This window comes from Poecilia mexicana, unplaced genomic scaffold, assembly GCF_051168715.1.
Source record: "Poecilia mexicana isolate PSO_F unplaced genomic scaffold, ASM5116871v1 scaffold_12, whole genome shotgun sequence".
NCBI lineage: Eukaryota > Metazoa > Chordata > Actinopteri > Cyprinodontiformes > Poeciliidae > Poecilia > Poecilia mexicana.
Window position 1 is genome coordinate 28,770,402 of NW_028263381.1, and position 23,072 is coordinate 28,793,473.

A 23,072-nucleotide genomic window follows, 5' to 3' on the forward strand; every position below is an offset into this window, starting at 1 on the left:
AAATTAAATCCCTTTAAAATAATATGTTTTTATTTTTATATACACAAATAAGTAGAAAATGTAAAGAGCTGCCTCACTCAATCATCTTATTTATATACAGATTTTTCTATAATCTCCTATACATGTACTACTTGTATACAAACCAGATTTCAAAACAGGTGTGAGACTAAACAATTTGTGAATAAAAACTGAATGCAATGATGTGGAGGTGGCAACATATAATATTTTATTCGAAATAGAACATAGATGGCAGATCAAAAGTTTAATCTGAGTAAATGTAACATTTTACAGGAGATATATGTTGAGTCAAAATTTCACAATGTCTATAAATCCCAAAAAAGTTGGAACACGGCCATTTTTAACACTCTGGCATCTTCCCTTCTTCTTAAAACACTCAGACGTCTGGGGGGAGACCAGTTTCTCAAGTTTAGAAATAGAATTGCTCTCCATTCATGTCTAATACAGGCCTCTAACTGTTCATTCGTCTTGGGCCTTCTTTGTCACACCTTCCTCTTTATGATGCACCAAATGTTCTCTATAGGTGAAGATCTGGACTGCAGGCTTGACATTTCAGTACCCGGATCCTTCTCCTGCCATGATGTTGTGATTGCTGCAGAATGTGGTCTGGCATTATGTTGTTGAAAAATGCAGGGTCTTCCCTGAAAGAGATGAAGTCTAGATGGGAGCATATGTTGTTCTAGAACCTGAACATAGTTCTCTGCATTAACGGTGCCTTTCCAGACATGCAAGCTGCCCAGGCCACAAGCACTCATGCAACCCCATACCATCAACGATGCAGGCTTCTGAACGGAGCGTTGATAACTACTTGGGTTATCCTTGTCCTCTCTGGTCCGGATGACATGGCGTCCCAGTGTTCCATAAGGAACTTCAAATCGTGACTCATCTGACCACAGAACAGTCCTCCATTTTGTCTCACTCCATTTTAAATGAATCCTGGCCCAGTGCAAACGGCTGAGCTTGTGATATTTTCTGGTTGTCTTGTAGAGGTGTCCATCTGTCACCCAGAAGTGAGAGAAGTCACTGGAAACAGAAAGTTTTTCAGCAATGTGCAAGGCAAACTGGTGGGAAAAACATAACAAATGACTATTTTGAAATGCTTTTATTTTGAAATTACACATCAGATCTGGTTGCCACTTTCTGGTTCTGTTCTAGAGGTGTCCCTCTGTCATCCAGAAGTGGCAGCAGTCTTTGGAAACAGAGAGTTTCTCAGTAATGTGCACGGCAACTTATGGGAAAAAGATAAAAAAATGACATTTTTGATAGGCTTTTATTTTGAAATTACACATCAGATCTGGTTGCCACTTTCTGGTTCTGTTCTAGAGGTGTCCCTCTGTAACCCAGAAGTGGCAGCAGTCTTTGGAAACAGAGAGTTTCTCAGCAATGGGCACGGCAACTTAGGTGGAATAGATCTAAACTACTACTTTAATGGTCTTTTATTTTGAAATTACACATCAGATCTAGTTGCAACTTTCTGGTTCTGTTCTAGAGGTGTCCCTCTGTCATCCAGAAGTGGTAGCAGTCTTTGGAAACAGAGAGTTTCTCAGCAATGTGCCCGGCAACTTAGGGGAAAAAGATAAAAAATGGCTCTATATATATATATATATATATATATATATATATATATATATATATATATATATATATATATATATATATATATATATATATATATATATATATATATATATATATATATATATAGCTGAATATATATATATATATAGCTGACTGTATAGCTCAGTGGGTAAGACACCAGTCTACCACCTGGGAGACCTGGGAGACCAGGGTTCGAATCCAGGTTGGGGCAAGTTACAACAGTGCAATTGAGCTATGCAGTGTGGGTCCCTAGGCAAGACCCTTGGAGCTATATAGCCTACCTCATACAATGAGAGACACTGATAAGCATGACATGCCGGCTCAGACGTCGCCCGGCCAAACAAGGTCTGCGTCAGGTGCTGGGGAACCAGAGCACCTTGATGAAAAATGGGCTACTGGAACAAGACGGAAATGGGCGAGAGACGAAAACATGGATCTGTTGGAATGCTACTACTCAAGTAACCCTAGTCAGAGGGGTTACATGCAAAGACTGAGGGTGGAATGGTTACTTCGACACCCACAGTCTACAATGACTGCCAAACAACTAGTAGCTCAGTGCTCCAACATCCGCAAACGGCAACTGCTATCACAACTTGAGATTGACGAGGTACAACACAAATGCTACGGCATAAGGGAGGAGCCCAAAGGTAAGGTCAGGGGGGAGTTAACTACTCCCCACCCCGAGACTGGGTATGCAGCCCCAGTAATGAACGAACTATCAAAGCTGAACGAGACAGCAACTGACCTGAGAGAGAGAATCGTGGCCCGAATGAACACCAGGCAACCCCGACGCCAATTACAACGGCTGAGTGAAGTACCATCAGAAAGTCTCATTGAAGATGTGAATGCAGCATTGTGAACAATCCCTACCAACACCATAACAGAAACCAATGATCAGTGATCCTTGAAATGCTCGGCTATAAGAGCAACCATGAGACCCAATATCCATCATGGAAAAGACGGTTAGAGGCTAAGATCAAGATAACAAGGAGGGAAGTGAGCCAACTGTCAGAGCTCCTAAGGGGTGCAATGAAAAGATTGTACAGCCAGATGCCCATACCTGAAGCACTCGAAACTGCCAAACAAAGGCAGGGTAGGGTACTAACAACAGAGCAGACCCACCAAGGCTGGAGACTGAACAATACTGGAAAGGCATATGGGAAAGGGAGGCGTCCCACAACAGCAAGGCACAGTGGCTAACCTCTCTACGAGAGGACCACAGCAACCTCCCTACCAGCCCCGGTAACCATCACTGTGGCACATGTCCAAGAAAGAGTCTCGGGTATGAAAAACTGGACAGCACCAGGGCCTGACATGATCCATGCCTACTGGCTAAAGAAACTCACTGCCCCCCATGAGCGACTGGCAGCTCAACTGAACCAGCTGCTACAGAATGGGACTCACCCTGAATGGTTAACTGAAGGGCGCACAATCCTGATCCAGAAGGATCCCTCAGGCCAATAACCTGTCTCTCTACAACATGGAAGCTCATGTCAGGCATCATAGCGGCTAAGATAAGCGGACACATGGATAGTAGAGGAGCCAAACACCAACTCCTTGTAGACCACACAGTCGCCCGAGACTGGCCACACACCTGGATCATTGAATGCTTAGAGATCTGTCCCCACTGCTGTTCTGCATAGGCCTGAACCCCCTCAGCCAAATCATCAACAAGACTGGCTACGGATACCGACTTAAGAATGGGGCCACAATCAGTCACCTCCTATACATGGATGACATCAAGTTGTACGCCAAGAGCGAGCGAGACATCGACTCACTGATCCACACCACCAGGATCTACAGCACTGACATTGGGATGTCATTCGGACTAGAGAAGTGTGGCCGGATGGTTACAAAGAGAGGGAAGGTCGTCCGCACAGAAGGGGTCTCACTCCCAGAGGGAACGATAGCAGACATAGAGCACAGCTACAAGTACCTGGGAATACCACAAGCAAATGGCAACCTCGATGAGGTCACAAGGAAAGGAGCCACAGCCAAATACCTCCAACGAATAAGGCAAGTCCTGAGAAGCCAGCTCAATGGCAAGAACAAGATCCGTGCAATAAACAGCTATGCCTTACCAGTAATCAGATACCCTGCCGGAATAATTAGCTGGCCAATGGAAGAGATGAAGGCCACGGATGTTAAGACTCGGAAGCTACTAACCATGCATGGAGGGTTCCACCCCAAATCCAGCACCCTGAGACTGTACACGAGCCGTAAGGAAGGAGGCAGAGGACTAGTGAGTGTGAGAGCCACTGTCCAGGATGAAACATCTAAGATCCATAAATACATCAAGGACAAAGCCTCAACGGACGATGTGCTCAGCGAATGTCTCAGGCAATGGGGAACAGAGGACGAGGTGCTGGAGGAACCATCATGGGAAGACAAGCCCCTACATGGGATGTACCACCGACAAATAACTGAAGTGGCTGATATCAGGAAATCCTACCAATGGCTGGAGAAAGCTGGACTCAAGGACAGCACGGAGGCCCTCATCCTGGCCGCCCAGGAACAGGCCCTAAACACCAGAGCAATAGAAGCTCAGATCTACCACACCAGACAAGACCCAAGGTGTAGGTTGTGCAAGGAGGCCTCTGAGACAGTCCAGCACATAACAGCAGGGTGCAAGATGCTGGCAGGGAAAGCGTACATGGAACGACATAACCAAGTGGCGGGCATAGTGTACAGGAACATCTGTGCAGAATATGGACTGGAAGCCCCGAGGTCAAAATGGGGGACACCCCCAAAGGTGGTGGAGAATGACCGAGCTAAGATCCTGTGGGACTTCCAGATCCAGACAGACAAGATGGTAATGTCGAACCAACCGGACATTGTGGTGGTGGATAAAGAACAGAGGAAAGCCGTTGTGGTGGATGTAGCAATACCAAGTGACCACAACATCAGGAAAAAGGAGCATGAGAAACTGGAGAAATACCAGGGCCTCAGAGAGGAACTGGAGAAGGCCTGGAAGGTGAAGACCACAGTGGTGCCTGTGGTCATCGGGGCCCTCGGGGCAGTCACCCCCAAACTGGAGCAGTGGCTCAAACAGATCCCAGGAACAACATCAGACATCTCAGTCCAGAAATGTGCAGTTCTAGGCACAGCCAAGATACTGCGCAGAACCCTCAAGCTCCCAGGCCTCTGGTAGAGGACCCGAGCTCAGAGGATGAAAGAGACCACCCACGGAGGGTGAGAGGGGAATTATTATATATATAGTGTATTAGTTTTGTATTAGTTTTGTATTAGTTTCTCAGCATATATTATTTTCTGTTTGCAAATGCTGCGGCTGGATTTGAGTAGCTCAAACATGGACCGGATGTGCGCTTTTATTGTGAAAGCAGCACGTAAATGGGTGTACCATAATGTCTTGAGCGACCGCGCACTTGTATATTGTGTGCTGGGCCGGCTGGAGTCAGAGCCGGCTAGCTTTACCGTGGTCTATAACGAGAGACGGATTCACTGCAGCACGGATGAAGTTAGTTATATAAAATATGTACTAAATAATTTATTAAATAAATTATGAACGGCTGTGTGCTTTGTAATATGCTCTTCATACATCGATATCAGAATATTCCATCCCTATTCTATTGTTATAGTCACTAAGCATATTTAAATATGATGAACTATGTATTAAAAACATACTTAAAAAATACAATTGTTTATAAATGTTGCTTTGATAGATGTTTGAATATGATTTACAGCATGGGCGTAGGTTTGGGTAGGGACGGTAGGGACATGTCCCGACCAATATTCACGGGATATGAAAAAGTCCCGACCAATTTTGCCATATTGGCTCAAAGAACGTGGATCTACGATCTTTGATTAGCAGCAACAGGCGGTGCGCGGAACGGAAGCTTCTTAGTTTGACATTTATTATGAGCCTCCGAGACCGTGTCGGAACGGTGCTGTCGGGGGGATGGGGGGAGGGGGAGTCAGTTGAATCGTCGGACGTTCTTTGATTAGCTGCAAAAGGCGGCGGCTAGCTGGGCACACGCGTCTCCTTCTGAGTCTCCGAGACCATGTCGCCACCAAAAAAAGAAAAGGACAGACATTAGAAGTTATTTCGCTACGTCGGCTGTAAGTACAGTGAGTGGACCCATAAGTTAGATATCTATCACGCAACGCATTTGTTGTAAAGTCCGGTGTTTAGTAAGGTCAGCACTGAATGTGAGGTAGAATAGGTCTGTTAATTATGTAATATTTTTTCTTTTTTATTTTATTATTGATTTCTTCTTATCTGCAATTGTGTTTGCTGTATCCAGAGGATATTTCTTTTGATCTTACTTGTAACGTTTGCTGAATTTTGTAAAGGAAAAAAGTAAAGTGTTCTTGAACTGATCTGCTGAGTATGACTGTATCTGGTTGTATACACAAGATGTATGATATGGTTGGGGGGAGGGGGTTATTAAGCCAATGTGGTTTCCCCCCCCCCCTTCTCAAAAATGTTCGGTGCTCTTGGGCATTTCACTGTGCTGCCAGGGGGGTGTCAAGGTCCCCACCAAAACTTAGACCGAACCTACGCCCTTGATTTACAGTAACAAAAAAGTGTGTTATGATCGATTAAATAAGCTGATACGTCATTGTGCCTGCTAAACACATAACGCTGAGTGGAGTACCGCTCCCTAAATCTCGTCAGCGACAATAGGCGAGAGCGGTGCATGAGGTGTCTATGGGTGGAACGGCCGGTCGGAGATGATCAGCCTCCGGTGTGAGGATGACATCATCAATTATGATGTGGCCCGCCAGCTCTCGGACTCCATCTAGTGGGGAGAAACTCAGCAACCCAAAGGAACAAACTAAAACCCCAGAACCTAACAAAAAGAGGGGTTTTTTTTTCACTCCATTTCATCTTGTGGACATAATATTTTGCTATGATTATAAGATTCACTATATATATTTCATCTAAAGAAAAAGTCAGATTGTTAAAGATGAGTAAAACATGTAAATTTGATAAAACAATATTTTTTTTCAATTTTTTTCTGTAAGGAGTTTCTGCAAGCCCGACCATTGTAGTGTAGTATTGTAGTGTGAGAACATTCCACAAATAAATGTCCACACACTGACAAAAAGAGCAGTTTTTGCTGACATCTGGAGCGAAGCGACAAATATTATTTTTAACTGGATAATATAATAATAATGTAAAATCTTAAATAAAAATTCTTTGATCCCTACTATATATCTATGAGGCAATAAAAAGATTGTACTCCACAATTTTTTGCTCACATAATCCCATCTATGTTTACTTGTGGGAGTGGAGAAAATGAGTTTTGATAAAGCCCTTTGTAAATTTCTTATTCATTATCCATTCCTTCAATTGAAATTGAGTCATGAAGGTTTAAATCGTTCGGATGTTTGGTTTGTGCTAAACACAGTAAACTATGAGGAAACAGTTTTAATGACCACTTCAAATTTTTTTGAGATATCTCTATGTCATTGTTGTTCATAAAATGCTCATAGGCATACCACTTACCTCAGATTTATCAAATTAATATTATCAACCCACTTATGAAGACATAAACATTTAAACCTCCTTCAGCAAGGACAGAACAGATTTTTTTTATTTTATGGGCTTTATTTTTCCATATAAACTTGATGAGAATTTTATCCAGATCAGAACAGAGCGATTTACTAACATCTACTGTGAAAAGATGACACCCTTGACATTCCTTCTGCTTTGCTTAATAGTACTCCATAAATAGTACCATAAATAGTTAAATCCCTAGCTAACCAACTGTGAAATTTCTTTTTAATAGATTTACAAACAAGGGTAAAATTTTATTGTGGTCAGTGGAGAAGTTTGCATGTTCTCCCTGTGCATGCGTGGGTTTTCTCTGGGGCTTCCCCCCCACACTTCAAAAACTTCTCGTTAGGTGTGAGTGTATGTGTGCTTGGTTATTTGTCCTGTCTCTGTGTTGCCCTGCGACAGACTGCTAGCGACCTGTCCAGGGTGACCCCGCCTCTCGCCCGAAATGTTCATTGGTTCGTGAAATGTTCATCCTGCTGCATGGACGACAAAGGAGAGGAGGCAATGACAAAGGAAATGAAAAAGAAAATATATAAATTTCTTACAAAAACACGTGTAAGGAAAAGAAAAATTAATATACATGTTTTGATGACAGCACATGTATAAAGGAAAGGAAAAACAAAACATATACATTCTTGATGACAACAAATATGTAAGAATATATATATATATATATATATATATATATATATATATATATATATATATATATATATATATATTTCTTGACGGAAATATATGTGTAAGGTCAAGAAAAAAACTAAATATATATTTAGGCTTTTATTTCTTATTGTGTCAGTTTTGGTCCTCCATAGAATTGTCCCAACAGATACAATAAAGGCTACACTGTTTTTTTTAAGATAAGATAAAAGATGAAATAATAATACTTTATCGATCCCCTAAAGCAAGGGTGCCCAAAGTAGGTCCTCGAGGGCTGGCATTCTGCATGTTTTAGTTCTCTCCCTGGTTTAACACACCTGCATGAAATGATGGCTCATTAGAAGGCCTAAGGAGTACATTGACGTGCTGACGAGGTTGTTACTACCACCAGAGTAGTAACAACCTTCCAAAGTCAAGGACTGACTTTGGACACCCCTGCCCTAAAGGGTGGTGGATTTTATTTGTAAGAAATAAATAAAGCTGCACAGCCTTGCCTTGCAGCAAGAAGGTTCTGGGTTCAATTCCCAGCCTGGGGTCTTTCTGCATGGAGTTCACATGTTCTCCCTGTGCGTGGTGGGTTCTCTCCAGGTACTCCAGCTTCCTCCCACAGTCCAAAAACATGACTGTCAGGTTAATTGGCCTCTCCAAATTCTTCCTAGGTGTGTGTGTGCATGGTTGTTTGTCCTGTTTGTCTTTGTGTTGCCCTGCAACAGACTGGCGATCTGTCCAGGGTGTATCCCGCCTCTCGCCTTGAACGTTAGCTGGAGATAAGCATCAGCGCCTCCCGACCCCACTAAGGGACAAAGGTGTAAAGAAAATGGATGGATGGATAAATAAATAAATAGATAAATAAAGTAATAAGAATAAACATAGATCAATAATAAATAACAATGAGCACTAATAGTCTTAAGGACACACACATATTGCTCAGTACATTATATATTCAACTCAGTACTAAATATATATTCAACATTTAAAATTCACAGCTTTATAAGTTTTATAGCGGAAAGGATTTGCTCTGGTGCACATTTGGCCTGGAGTAATCTTTGGCTGTCTCTGTTCACCATGCTGTAGAAGGGTTGAAAGGGGTCATCCTTGATAGCTCTGATCTTCAGCATTCTGTCTCTCATCACTTCCAGTGGAGCCAGCTTGAGCCCTACAACTGACTCAGCCTTTCTTATCAGTTTATGTCTGTTTACAGCACCCCAGCACACCACTGCATTGAAGATGAAATTAGCCACATGAAGAGCATCCTACTGCAGATGTTAAAAGACCTGAGCTTATGTTTTTTTTTTTAGAGCACCTCAGTGTTTGTAGTCCACGGTAGCTTTCAGTCTAATGTAAAACCACTGTGGTCTTCACCTTCCAGGCCTTCTCCAGTTCCTCTCTGAGGCCCTGGTATTTCTCCAGTTTCTTATGCTCCTTTTTCCTGATGTTGTGGTCACTTGGTATTGCTACATCCACCACAACGGCTTTCCTCTGTTCTTTATCCACCACCACAATGTCTGGTTGGTTCGCCATTACCATCTTGTCTGTCTGGATCTGGAAGTCCCACAGGATCTTAGCTCGGTCATTCTCCACCACCTTTGGGGGTGTTCCCCACTTTGATCTCTGGGCTTCCAGTCCATATTCTGCAAAGATGTTCCTGTACACTATGCCCACCACTTGGTTATGTCGTTCCATGTACGCTTTCCCTGCCAGCATCTTGCACCCTGCTGTTATGTGCTGGACTGTCTCAGGGGCCTCCTTGCACAACCTCCACCTTGGGTCTTGTCTGGTGTGGTAGACGTGTAAATTACACAGAACTTGTCCTGACTTATGTGTTGCTTCAGAGGTTGAAACTCGTCAAAGGAAGATCGAAATAGATCTCGATGTGGCATGAGCAGATCTCAAAGCAAAGATTATTCCCTGAAAGCCGACATAAATGTTGAAGAGCCTTGGGATTAAAAATGAAATATTTAAAAAGATTGACTGGCTGTTTAATTTTTCCACATATTCCTCATATTGTGATATTTAGATAAATAGGTATCCACAGAAACTATAGCGAAATCTTTTTAACTGTTTCTGTAACGCTACACTTTATTTCCTAGCTGTCATTGATTGTCATCTAACGGACACCATGCGCTTTAAGAACCAGGCCTGGATTAATTGGTGGCACTTTCAGAATCTCAGTTCGAGTGAAGATTTTAACCTGCCATGGCAACCGCAACGAGCCAAGCAGGGATTACATTAAAAACATAACATTCAGTCCGTTACGATACCAGGTTTTCAGGCTTGATATTTATTTTTGCTATCATTAATAAGCGCTCCCTGAACACAGCGGTGGTTGATTAGTTAATTTTAAACTCCTGCTCTGTTCGTTATTTTGGTAATGGAACCGAAACGCACAGAATTGCGCAACACCTTGTTGAAACAATAATCACTGAGATTATTATTGTTGTCATTAATTTGAAAACGTTTTGTTGATTTCTTTTGTTGTTGTTGTCTAATAAAGTTACGAACGTTTTAAGCGGGTCAGAGGAGGACCTGCTGGTCTCAGTCTCCTGTCGGCGTTCAGTTTTTCACCTAATGCTGAGATCGACTCAAAACCTTCCGCGATCGACATATCGCACCGCTGCTCTATTGAACAGCTCAGAAACAATATGAAATGGAAAAAAAGTTATTTATTAACTGATTAAGTCGTGTTTTAGATTGTTCTTGTCAGTCACGGCTGATTAGTGGGTGAACTCACGGCTGCACAGTGAACCCATTGATTCTTTACATCATACAGCCTGCAATCTTTTAGGGTAGGCAGTACCCTACCGTACCCGCCTACTTTCACCCCTGCCTGTGACCAGAACCATAACCCTCATCAGAGGGTTTAGTGTTTAGTGTTTTTGGAAGTATCTTTTTTGGTACTGGAACCAAACATGATGTTTTCCATAGTTCTGATTCTCTATGGAGCCTCAGGTTCAAGTTAAAGAGGTACTGCAGGATTCCACTTAACTGACCTGAACATTATTATCATACATAATACATACATATATATATATATATATATATATATATATATATATATATATATATATATATATATATATATATATATGATATTTTCCCAGGGTGAGATTTCTCTCTTTTCACCTGGTCAGCAGTAATCATAAAACTGCAAGCAGTCAATGATTAGGAAGAGGGGAAGGGAGTCTAGGGAGTCAAGTTGAATCAGTAAAAACTGATTCAACTTGTTTGCCCATTTGAGATCCCCCCACCAGGGCTTTCCTCGTCAGTCCTGCGATCTCTCTCATCCCAGTCCAAACTGCAGAGAAGCATTATTTTTTTTTATTTTTCTTCCAGCTTTCTCTTACACATAGTCTTTCTCTTCACACAGTTTGTTTCAGCTGTTTTTGTATGCTTTTGAGTTCTGACTGATCACCAGAATTAAAGGCTCTCTTAAGCAGAGTTAAGTAGAGTTTTCAATCCTCATGGTTTGTTGTCGGGTAGCATTTGACCTTTTTTGTAGGGATAGAATTGTCCACACAGAAAGCAATGTAGTCAGAGATTCACACAGCTAAGCTGTCAGTGTTTTATTGTATTCTTTAAAGGTAGTTGTAGATAAACCTTTATGGAAGAAACCTCTCAATCAAGATGACATAATGAACCTGAAATGTCTTAGGGGCACTAGCACCCCTCCCAACTCCACTAGGAGAAGATGGATAATTGCAAATTATCCATCCACACACCTGTGTGAGCAACTACAACGTATTGTTTGATGAACTTTATTTTTTCTAAAAACACATCAACATGGTGAGGAACTACAGCCTTATCTTGTTTGTAATGTTTCTAATTATGACTTCTTTAACAATGTACTTTCTTTATACTAGGAGCCTGTGGAGTTGACATGACTTGCATTGGAAAATCACTGCAAGGTATGTCCTACCTGTTTAAATCAAGGTATGATTTAAATTGTAAATTTTATAATTGATATTTATTTAAAACTGGCTATCCTATTTTTGTTACTCAGACATGGTAAAGGGTGCTGACTATCTTGCAAGTTCCTCTTCTCTTGTCAGCTCTGAAAACCCATATGCCACAATAAAGGACCCCCCCTCGCCAACATCCAAAAACACTGAAAGTAGCTATATGGAAATGAAATCACCCACCAGGAGAGATTCAGCATATGCAGAAATTAATGACACCAGTCCGACTAATAGCGAGAAGGTTGATAAAACGGGTAAGGCTTTTAATGCTAGATTTGATTTTTTTTTTTTTTTGACCAGTGTAAGCATGTGAAAACACAAAATTATTCTGATTTTTCATGTAAGGATTAGGCTCCAAAAGAAATATTAAATAAATTCCCTATAAAAAGAAATGACCATATTTTGCTTTCAAAATCAATCATGATAAAGAAAACTGGGCTTTTATTGACAAAAATTAAAAAAATCCTGTGGAAAAAGTGATAACTGATTTCTACAACAAAAACAAGACAAATAAAATATTCAACCTAAAGTTTGGTGGCTGGGGGATTTATGATGTGAGGTTGTTTTTCAGAAGCTGGGCTTGGCCTCTTAGTTCAGGGGTGGGAAACTCTAGGCCTTGAGGGCTGCAGCTTTTAAATGTGTCTCTACTTTCAAATAATTATAGTCAAATAATGAAGTCATTAGCAGGACTCTGGAGAATTGACTGCACTTTCATTGAAGTGTGTTGACCTGAGAGACATTTAAGAGCTGCCGAACACTGGCCCTCAAAGACTGGGATTGTCCACCCCTGCTTTAGTTCCAGTGGAAGGAACTCTAAATGCTTCAGCACACCAAGACATTTTGGACAATTCCTTGGTCCACGCTTTCTGGGGACAGTTTGCAGCTGGCCCTTTTCTCTTCCGACATGACTGTGCACCAGTGCACAAAGCAAGGACCTTACAGACATGGATAGCAGAGTCTGGAGTGGATAAACTTGACTAGGCTGCACAGAGTCCTGACTTCAATCCAATAGAGCCAGGCCTTCTTGTCCAACATCAACCAACCTACCCTAATGTGCTCCTGGAAGAATTGGTCAAAAATCCCCATAAACACTCCTAAATCCTAAACCTTGTGGACAGCCTTCCCAAAAGATTTAAAGCTGTTTTAGACCGATGTCAAATTGAACCCTGTGAGTTAAGAATGGGATGTCACTTAAGCTCATATGTGAGTCAAGGCAAGTGAGCGAATACTTTTGGCAATATAGTGTATGTCAGCTGCTGGAACTTGTAACTTCTTCAGTGTCTGTCTCTCTCAAACAAACAGAGTATTATCTCAGTTTGTCAAGAATGGTCTGATTAGTAGGCAGATTTACACATGTGCCATATTCCTTCCAGAGTGAAAACTCCATGGGATGTTCAGTGCATTAAAGATTTTTTTTGTATCCATTCCTCCTCAAAAAAAATTTTCTGAGTTGCTCGGAATGCTTTTTTTCCATACTGTAATGCTACCCCGGAATACTGATCAGTGAATAGACAGGTAGCTTTATATCACAATCCCTGGAAACTGCACTAATATGATCTATGATTCTACTCATTACTACTAGCACCATTTGGCTGGATTAAAGAATTAAAAAAAAAAAAAAATCTTTGTCAAAAAAGCAAAATTTTGTTGATCAAGTTTGATTTATAAAAGCAGTAAAAAGGGTAAAACATCCAAGGGGAAGGGCTACATTAACTACCCTTTTATGTCTTTTCAGGTATATTTTCAGGGTTTCACATTGGTTGATGCTGATAATTATTGATTAGTTTTTTGTGTTAAATTTTTGACAAACGATTGACTGGATTGGTCTGTTCTAATTTATTTAATATAATAAGCTCTAAGTTGTAGGTATCTATTGACTTATCGATGTTGTCAGGGACCAGGCAGTACAAAACGCAGAACACAGGTAGTTGAATTCAAAAAAGGTGGGTTTTATTTACCCAAAAATATGAACAAAAGTTAACATAACAATTAAACAGGCATGCCAATAAAAGAGGTCAACATAAATTACTAGACAAAGACGTAACTGACAAAACAATAAACTGACCTAACTGAAATGACACAGAAGGGGATTTAAATACAGGTTTAGCTAAACCATATGGACACAATAGGGGAAAACAAAATGGCTGCCACCTAACAATTAAACAATGAAATAAACCCAAAAACATCCCCCCAGCATGACACAGGTGGTTCAGTCCAATGAGGCCATCAGCTGTACTTTAGGAACCTCAGCCCTTTGCCACACCTTTTGTCCACCAGGAAGGGGAGCCAAACACCCAGGTAACTCAAACAAAGAAAACAATATTAATACAACATAATTAAATTTCGACCTTGCATTGTTAATACGTGTGCACTCCATATAAACATTGGAAGGTGGAAAATAATATAAAGAATACTTAAACTTACAAAACAAACTAAAGTGAAAAGTAACTATTAATGAAATGTGGATCTCACCCTGTGTGGCTTGCCATCACAGATGTTATAAGTTTTTTCATATTTTGGAAGCTTTCTAGTTGTCCATCCAATTCCCTTGTTTGTCTACTGTACCATAAATTCTGTGTCAAATTTAGGCAGCATAAATTGATTGTCTTATGCAATTTCAATAGGTTAGCATCCATCTAGATTTTAGATGTGCGCCATTATTTGAGTGTGAAACGTGAAATAGGGTCTGTTTGGTTTGGTTGATTCGATAGAGTTCAGCAATAAGAGCCAAATTCAGGTTGTCAGATTTTATTAATAAGTCAAATGTAATTAAACATTTTATGTTTACGAATTACAAGATGCAAGCAGACTTATTTTTGATTTCAGAGATGACTATCAAAACCATCCAACCCACTGGAGTAAGCGACACCCATCTACAGTTTGGAAAGGAGCCAACTGACCAGGCAAAAAGCAACCACTGTGATTATGACACTCTGCCACCCACAGAAAGTTTTTTGTCAGAGACCAAGGAGGTGGATTGTGAGTAAAGGCAAAGAAACTCAGAACCAAGACCAGCTCTCAAGTACTGTCTTTGGCTCCAGCATTAGATAATCATTATTAAATATCCCTGGAGTATATATTATTAATTATTATTATTATTATCAATATGTCTGGGATCATTCCTTCTATCACATGGATCTGAAATAGAATAGAGTTCTTTATGTAAAGGATTTATGATGAAAATCTTTCCTTTTCTCTGAAAGGAAAGATTTGTATTTTTTCACATTTATTATTATTGCAAAATGTATAAATTTAACTTTTAATCTTGTGTGTATGTATGTTTTTTCTTTTTCATAAAGTATTAAATATTTACACTCCCCACAAAGTTTGAAATATTTGGATTTTAGGAGAAATTTATGGAAAGGAAAAAGTTCATGCTACAGTGCTACACTACACAATACAGCCCGAAGCGACCCAGATTCGATTTTTTTGCCTTTATGCAACCTGTCTTTTCTAATCTTTTCATGACCATCTGAATAACACAGATCAGATTTTTACAAATGCAACTCGGACCATTTGGATATGTGGTCATCAACATTTCCCAGCAAAATGTTGATCAAATGCTCCCTCTGACTCCTTCTATTGGCGAAGTTCTTTATCAGAGCCAAAACGTTTCACAACTATGCGGCTTGTGTAATTGTGAAATTGCGCAAGCAATTTTTAAGTTGATCAAGGTGTGTGATTGTCTACACACCTTGATCAACTTAAAAATAATCGAACCTGTTTCGAGTTAATCTGCTGATCCGACTAAGTTTTCTTTTTCAGTGAGAGTTACCTTACATTGCAAATTTAGTATTTACATTCAAGTGAGGTTTTCACATCCTTATATTTTTATTTTATTTATTTTGTGTGTTTTATGTTATTGTCTGAGGACAAATGTGGTTCAGTTTCATCGTTTATGTTTAAACAAGATTCAAATTATGAAAAACATTGGGTTTAGTGCTTCTTGGTCTAAATAATCCAAATAAATAACTGAATGAAGTTAGGTTTCAGTGTACATAGATGCCTTCCAGCTTCTTATTGTCCATAAAATAAGTTTGCATTGCTGCCACACATTATAACAGCAGGGAAAAAAATTGTGTAAATTTATGCCATACACACAAGTTGGTATGGATAAAATTGAACATCCATCCATGTAACGCTATACATTCACTACTGCACATGCAGGACACTTTTAGGTTGTTTCCAGTTCACAAGCAAGATCACGTGCAAGTTGCATAATGTGAACAACTATGCAAAAAATAAATAAACCCATTTCGGCCACTTGTATCCGTGATCTCGTTCTTTCGGTCATAACCCACAGCTCATGACAATAGATGAGGGTGGGAACGTAGATTGACCGGTAAATCGAGAGCTTCGCTTTTTGACTCAGCTCTCTCTTCACCACAACGGACCGGTACAGCGCCTATTTCGCAGCAGACGCTTGCCCCAATCCGCCTGTCGATCTCTCGCTTCCTTCTTCCCTCATTCGTGAACAAGATCCCCAGATACTTAAACTCCTCCACTTGACTCCTCTCCTGACCCGGAGAGTGCCGTCTCCGGGTCAGGGGGGGTCGTCCTGACCCGGAGAAGGCACTCTACCGTTTTCCGGCTCAGATTTGGAGGCACTAGGTTTCATCCCGGCCGCTTCACACTCGGCTGCGAACTGCTCCAGCAAGAGCTGCGGATCACGGCTTGATGAAGCCAATAGGACCACATCATCCGCAAAAAGCAGAGATGCGATCCTAGGCCACCAAAATGGATTCCTAGAGTGCGCCTAGAAATTCTGTCCATGAAAGTAATGAACAGAATCGGTGGCAAAGGGCAGCCTTGGAGGAGTCCAACTCTTACCGGAAACGAGCCCGACTTACTGCCAGCAATGCGGACCAGACTGACACCGGTCATACAGGGGCCTAATAAAGGGCCCGGTACCCCATACTCCCGGAGAACCCCCAATAAGGCCCCCCCAGGGACACTGTCGAATGCCTTCTCCAAGTCCCCTACCTCTCCCGGAACGCGTTCGAAGTTTTATGGGAGTTAAAGCTCCGTCTCAGAGGGGACTCCGCCAGACGTTCCCAGCAGACCCTCACTACACTTTTGGGCCTACCAGGTCTGACCGGCTTCCTCCCCCACCACTGGATCCAACTCACCACCAGGTAGTGGTCAGTCACCACCTCTCTTCACCTGAGTGTCCAAGACATACGGCCGCAGATCCGATGAAACGATGACAAAATCTCTCTCACTATGAAAATGGGTGTAGTTGTAACTGTAACCTGCCGCTCCAAATAAATCTACCTCGACTGCATTTTGTTGCCTTGCCTCCTTCCTGAATGCAGAGCCTCCGTCGGTCAAAGTGACAGAAGGATCCTGTCCAAGATGCAGGCCATCTTGGACAATGAGTCCGTTCCATGACGGCCACCATGGAAGCACCTTCAGCCAGAGACTCATTTTGCCAAAGTGCACCTCAGAGCTCCATAGAAAGTCATTTCTGCCTGTTACCATCAGGCTTTGCAATACCCCAAGTCTGTGCTAATTGATTCAAATGTTTTCTGCACTCATTTATTGATTAATATATTGCATGTGATTGCTTATTTATTTATTTATTTATTGGTTTATATCTAGTCATTTTGAAGTTATCACTATTTGCACTGGCATATTTCAAATGGAAACTGAAACTTACAGAAACTTACAGAACTTACAGAAAACCGATAGGACCAGCTGAGTTACTGGTCCTATCGGCAACTCAGCTGCCGATAGGACCAGCAACATAGGTTTGTAGCTGCTGCCCCTGCGACGTGACCCCGGATAAGCGGAAGAAAATGGATGGATGGATTTTAGTAAACCACAGATAGAAGAGTAATTTTAACAACAAAGCCAGTTTGGTACCTGGTAGTCATGTGGGTTGTTTTATTTTTGATAAGTTGAAAATAGTTCAAACTTCAATGGTAATGATTAAAATAAATTGAAATACTAATGGTATTTCAGCAATAAATAAATTGCATTGCTGAAATACAAATGGTATTTCAGCAATGCAATTTATTTTAATTTATTTACCATTGAAGTTTGAACTATTTTGCCATTAGTATCTCAGCAATGGTATTGTGAAATGGTTGCATCACCAATCTTTGTTGGTGATGCAACAAATATTTGTATGTCCAATCTTTGTTGTATTTACCTTTTAAAGCTTTTCTAAGGTGGATATTATTTTTCAGAATTTTGTTTTCAAAAGACGTCTGTTTTCACTGTGCATCTTTTGCGTGAAAACTATTATTTAGATACCAAATAATGCTACAGTGATAAGGCATTGTTGATGCTTATTTGCTATTATCAATAAATAACAGCAAATGTATTTGGATTTTATGGGTTGGATGAATTCAATGATAAATGCAATAGTCTGAATCCAAGTGAATCCTCAAATTTGACAAAAACACTGTCAACACTGCAATAAGATCTCAGTATAATATAAACAAGGCACGGCAACTGTAGAGCACAGAAGTGACATCTGAGGTGGGCCAGTGGTTCATGTAATTCAGTCTGACATTTGGGTCAGACTGAAGTACATGAAAACACATTACAAGATTAATCTTTTGAAGTATTCAGCCACAATCTTTCTAGTATTAGTGTGACAACAATTTACAATATACATATTGTACCTTCAGCCTTCAGCCATCACATGCAATAGTAATACTGTGTGCATTAAGTAGTTTGTTTAGGTTAAATCTGCTGGAGTTTTGAGTTTTTAATGGGCCAATTGTTCATTTGCTTACAAAAAATACATTAATGTTGGAAAATGCCAAAGTTGGAAAATGTTTAGCCACCTTTATTTTAAAAAAGTCAGTATCTCAAGATTTTACAGCATCATCCTGAATAGTTGAACCTTAAATGGGTTCAACTATTGATTTATGAGATGGATTAAATTCCATCTCAATATCCAAGCCTCAATATTTGGAAGACCACACTTCCAAATATTGAGGCTTGATTTATGAGATGGAATTTTAAAGCACTCATTGCTCAAACGACTTTATGAGTGATACACTTGAGTCTATACTTTAGTATGCCTTTTTAGGTACCTTAATAATCTTTTACTATTTTTGTTAAAATGGCAAAGATAATAAAAAAAAAATCCTTTTAATGGAACTTGATGTAATGTTGTTTAACAAAGTAAGTAATGTGTTTTTTGCCTCAAAATATCAAACATTTACCAGTTTAGTGACAGAGGTTCTACAACAACACTTGTCCTTAACACTAAATGTAGCAGGTATCTTCCGTTTTACATCCCTCCGAATATAATCTGTTGTTTTCCGTCTTATCTAAAACACTGAAGCTGTCTTTATCCAATCCATTTTTAGATGTATGATGTAAGTGAATGGCATTAGCTCCAGTTCACACTCCAGACCAGATGGTGGTGGTAATGCACACAGGTTTTTTTTAAAAGAAGAAAAGCCAAGAAGCCAGAGAAAAGATGCTGTTCAAATTCGCCATTTTTACTTGCGTAACATCGCCTTGAAAGTAGATAGGGCCTTGATAATAGTTAGTAGCTTTGGTAAATTCAAGCTGGTGACGTTATAGTTCGAGTTAGACGACAACACAACAGGACAACCCTAGTAAAAAAAAATTATACTTTCACAAACGTAAGTATATCTTAAGTATACTATGTATTAAGTGTACTACCTATAAATATACTGCTAAAAAAAATAAAGGGAACATTTCACTTTAATTTTGTGTGTGGCTCCAAATCCAGGCCTCCACTGGTTAATAAATTTGATTTCCATTGATGATTTTTGTGTGATTTTGTTGTCAGCACATTCAACTTTGTACAGAACAAAGTATTCAATGAGAATATTTCATTCATTCAGATCTAGGATGTGTTATTTGAGTGTTCCCTTTATTTTTTGAGCAGTGTATATATATGAAGTATACTAAAAGTATGCTTGTACCAATTTTGAAATAGCTTTAAGCACACTTAAATATAATTGTACAAAAATATGATTAAGTTTCTTATTTTGCTTTTAGTCGACTATATTGGTTTGATTATTTGCTTATTTAATGTATAATATCAGCCAAAAATAATACAGATGATCATTTTAAAGAACAAATCATACATTAGATTAACAGTATATACATAAATACTTTCTACTTTAAAAGGCTTGTTAGGGCTTTATATTGTTAGTGTTTTATATTGAAATGTTGATATATTTCATGAATTCATTGTTCAGTGGTTAGACACAGACCTGCAGCCCAGGGGCGGTTCTAGATGGGGGCCAACGACGAACCAAAGAAGTTATACTAAATAAATGTCTTATGTTAATACTCAGTGGTGGATTTTTTTTAACCTTCACAATTTTACTTTAACAATGAAATATTCTAGTGCTACACTTTTAGCTGCTGTAAGGAGAAGGGATCACACTTTCCAGTGTGGCCAGGCAAACTGAATCTCTGGAGACACAAGTGGCTCTTTGGCTTACTTGACCCTTGGCTCTTGGGTAAAAAAAAAACAAAACAACAGAACAATATTTCATTTGATATAATGATGAAATATTGCTGTTTTTTCTTTTGTTTGTTTCATTCTTGTGTTGCCATGGAAAACCACTGACTACCCTGGCCCCTGTGGTAAATCTGGTCTAGAACTAGCCTCAAAACCTAACTCCTTATTTGTAAAAATATTTTGGTCTGTAAAATGTCAGAATGTTCACATAACTTTTACGCTTTTAGTTGTTTGAGGACACATTTTGAATATTAAATCAGGTGTTATGATCAGTTACTCAGTGGTTTACCAAATACTTTTTACACTGTTTTAATGTATTTAAAGTCTACTACTCTGTATAGTAGTATACTATACTGTATAGTATACAGTATAGTTTTGGGGTACTCTAACCGACCTCTATGCATAAACGATTGCTCTATGGATCACTTTTTAAGGACAAAAAACACTGCCATAAAATATTGTCCATCACTGCAGCGGCCATCTCACCCCGTGAAAGTCGGGTGACGCGCTGTGGTGAGCGTCCCTTATTTTGATTTCTGAAAGGTGGCAACCCTGTCGACAACACAACAGGACAACAACCGATGGAAATAAAATGTGGATCACAAAAGGAGCCAGAAGGGATGAAGGCTGCCAACGTGTTGCTAGCTAAGTAGTAAGTTTGCTTATTAATTATCTTTCATTATAAACAGTAAGGATATAAACAAACTTAGTTGGTTTCAGAAATAATTATGTGATCAATTTTATGGTGACTTTTATGATTATTACTATAATGATCATTCAGATTCATGTTATAACTACATGGAGGCTCTGTTTGTTGAGACTTAATGTACTTTTCTTCATAAACTTAACCTGGTTTTAATTGAGCTCAGTATGCCAAAGAGACTTTGTGAGGCTGCTGTTATCATTGTTTTTATCTTCAGCATATTTTTGCAGTCTAAGCAAATGGAGATGAAAGAGGACTTAGAAAGTCTAAAAACTTTCCTGTCTCAGAGGAGGCACCAGATCGCCAACCAGTTCCGAGCCCGCTTTATTGTGCCAATTAAACAGTGAAACATTCAGACTCAGAATAATTAATTAAGGGGGAAAAAGAAAAAAAGAAAAGCTGAGGCAGAGGAGGTTTATTTCTTCCATTTCCGTATTCCTATCTTGCAAAAGTTGCCGTCAGATCTTCCTCTCATCTTGATTTCTACTCTGATATTTTGTCTTTGTGTTCTTCCCCTCTGCTTCTGATCAATTCCCCTTCGGGTGTTTGCGGAGGGAAAATTCAAAAGCTACTCTTTAAGTAACTGTTAGTACTGTTAGCAAGATCTACAAGTTAACTGTTATTTTCACAATCATTTCTATCTGTAAGATAACAAATCTGATTTCACAAAAAATTGGATTTGGGTCACTTCAGGCCAAAATGAGCAAATGGTTCTTCTAAAGAACCAAACAAAACAACATACTTTGTCCAAATGGTCAATTATTTACACAACCATTAAGTTTGAGGATTGCTGGAGAGGAAAATGCATTAATACAATACATACATGAGTCAAATTTTTAAAATATACTTTGTTTTCAACAACAGTTCAAATCTGGACATAAAGAAGGATTTAAAAACAGTTGTAAGGCTTTTAGATTATCTTTTTAAATAAACATTTCTGCTGGAAAGAGAAAGGGAAAAATTAAGGAATGCAAGTGATGTCTTAGGCACCAAGAATTTCGAATGGCCTGACAAAAAAAAAAAAAAAAAGAAAAAATAAATTGTTGCATCAAAGTTTGACAGAGTAGATAATTCCCGGTCTTGTACTACACTTTAGAACCTCAGAATCAACTTTCAAATTTTAACTTCTTGCATGTATTTTTGTGCTCTTACCACTTCACAGCATATTACAATGTATGAATTTCAATGTGTACATGAGCAATGTTGCAATGCTTTGAGAATAATTTGATAAGATGTGCATTTACCCCATCTATTAAATCTATATTTCAGAAAAAAAAAAATCCTGCAGCCTGCAGAAAATAAAAAAGAAGATTTATTTTCCATTCAACAACAGTAGGAGAAATTCAGCTTTGTATTTACATTTGAAAATTATTGTTTTGTAAGGATACAAGGGGCTATGCCTTGAAAATACAAGACAGACCCAGCATGCATTAATGAGTAAAAGAAATTAATACAATGTCAGAATATAGGGGGAACCTTTTCATAACGCAATGCAGAAAAACAAGACTTTGTTGAAATCTCGCTGCATTTAAAAACACACTTAGAAAATCTCAGTGGGCACAAATGGATACATCTAATCCAAAAGTAGAACGGTAGCTTTCATGGCCGTTTCTGTGTCCCTACGGAATCTGTTACCAGTCAGCCTCACTCAGTCCAGGGAAGCAGCTGCTGTTTGTAAAGTCCAGCAAGAACTTTGGCTGCACACTGGATTATATGATGTTGGCTTAATCCTGTTACAGACTTGTGCCAATCTGTTCTGCTGATGTTTGGCAGACTGCGCTCCAAGATCTCTCCCACTGTAACAACCAGGCCGGACCAACGCAGGCTGTAGTCAGGTGGTGTAAGGGAATGAGCCTGTAGAGGGTCACAAACCAATGAGATCCAAGTGACTTTCCGTGAAGTACTTTACAAGTTTACATTCAAACATACATCATATTTTAGCCTCGGACAAAGATTTGGTACTGACCAAATCTTTGTCCATTATGGTCAATAACAAACAAGATTTCTGGCTCTCCCAGATTTGTAACTTAAGAGGCTCCTCCGTCCTCCATTACCTGTATTAATGACACCTGTTTGAGGTTGTGGACAGGTGTCTTTTATACTGATAAGTATCAGTATAAAAGACACCTGTCCACAACCTCAGTC

The 23,072-nt window shown here is 39.6% G+C and overlaps 2 protein-coding genes across 4 annotated transcripts in view; one reads left to right on the top strand and one right to left on the bottom strand.

Moving 5' to 3' along the window:
• Window positions 1-14,790, top strand: part of LOC106912987 (multiple epidermal growth factor-like domains protein 10) — a 30,362-nt gene extending 15,572 nt beyond the window's left edge. The window contains exons 5-7 of the mRNA XM_088011315.1: window positions 11,665-11,709; window positions 11,805-12,014; window positions 14,587-14,790. Coding sequence (XP_087867441.1) covers window positions 11,665-11,709; window positions 11,805-12,014; window positions 14,587-14,747 — 416 coding nt within the window. The 3' untranslated portion in view covers window positions 14,748-14,790. The remainder of the gene's footprint in view (window positions 1-11,664; window positions 11,710-11,804; window positions 12,015-14,586) is intronic.
• A 6,580-nt stretch (window positions 14,791-21,370) lies between these two features.
• prrc1 (proline-rich coiled-coil 1) overlaps window positions 21,371-23,072 on the bottom strand; it is a 65,526-nt gene continuing 63,824 nt past the window's right edge. For 2 of the 3 annotated variants that reach the window (XM_088011314.1, XM_015009217.2), the window contains exon 9: window positions 21,371-22,781. In XM_088011314.1, coding sequence (XP_087867440.1) covers window positions 22,572-22,781 — 210 coding nt within the window. In that variant the 3' untranslated portion in view covers window positions 21,371-22,571. The remainder of the gene's footprint in view (window positions 22,782-23,072) is intronic. The other variant, XR_015764948.1, reaches the window with a different exon arrangement.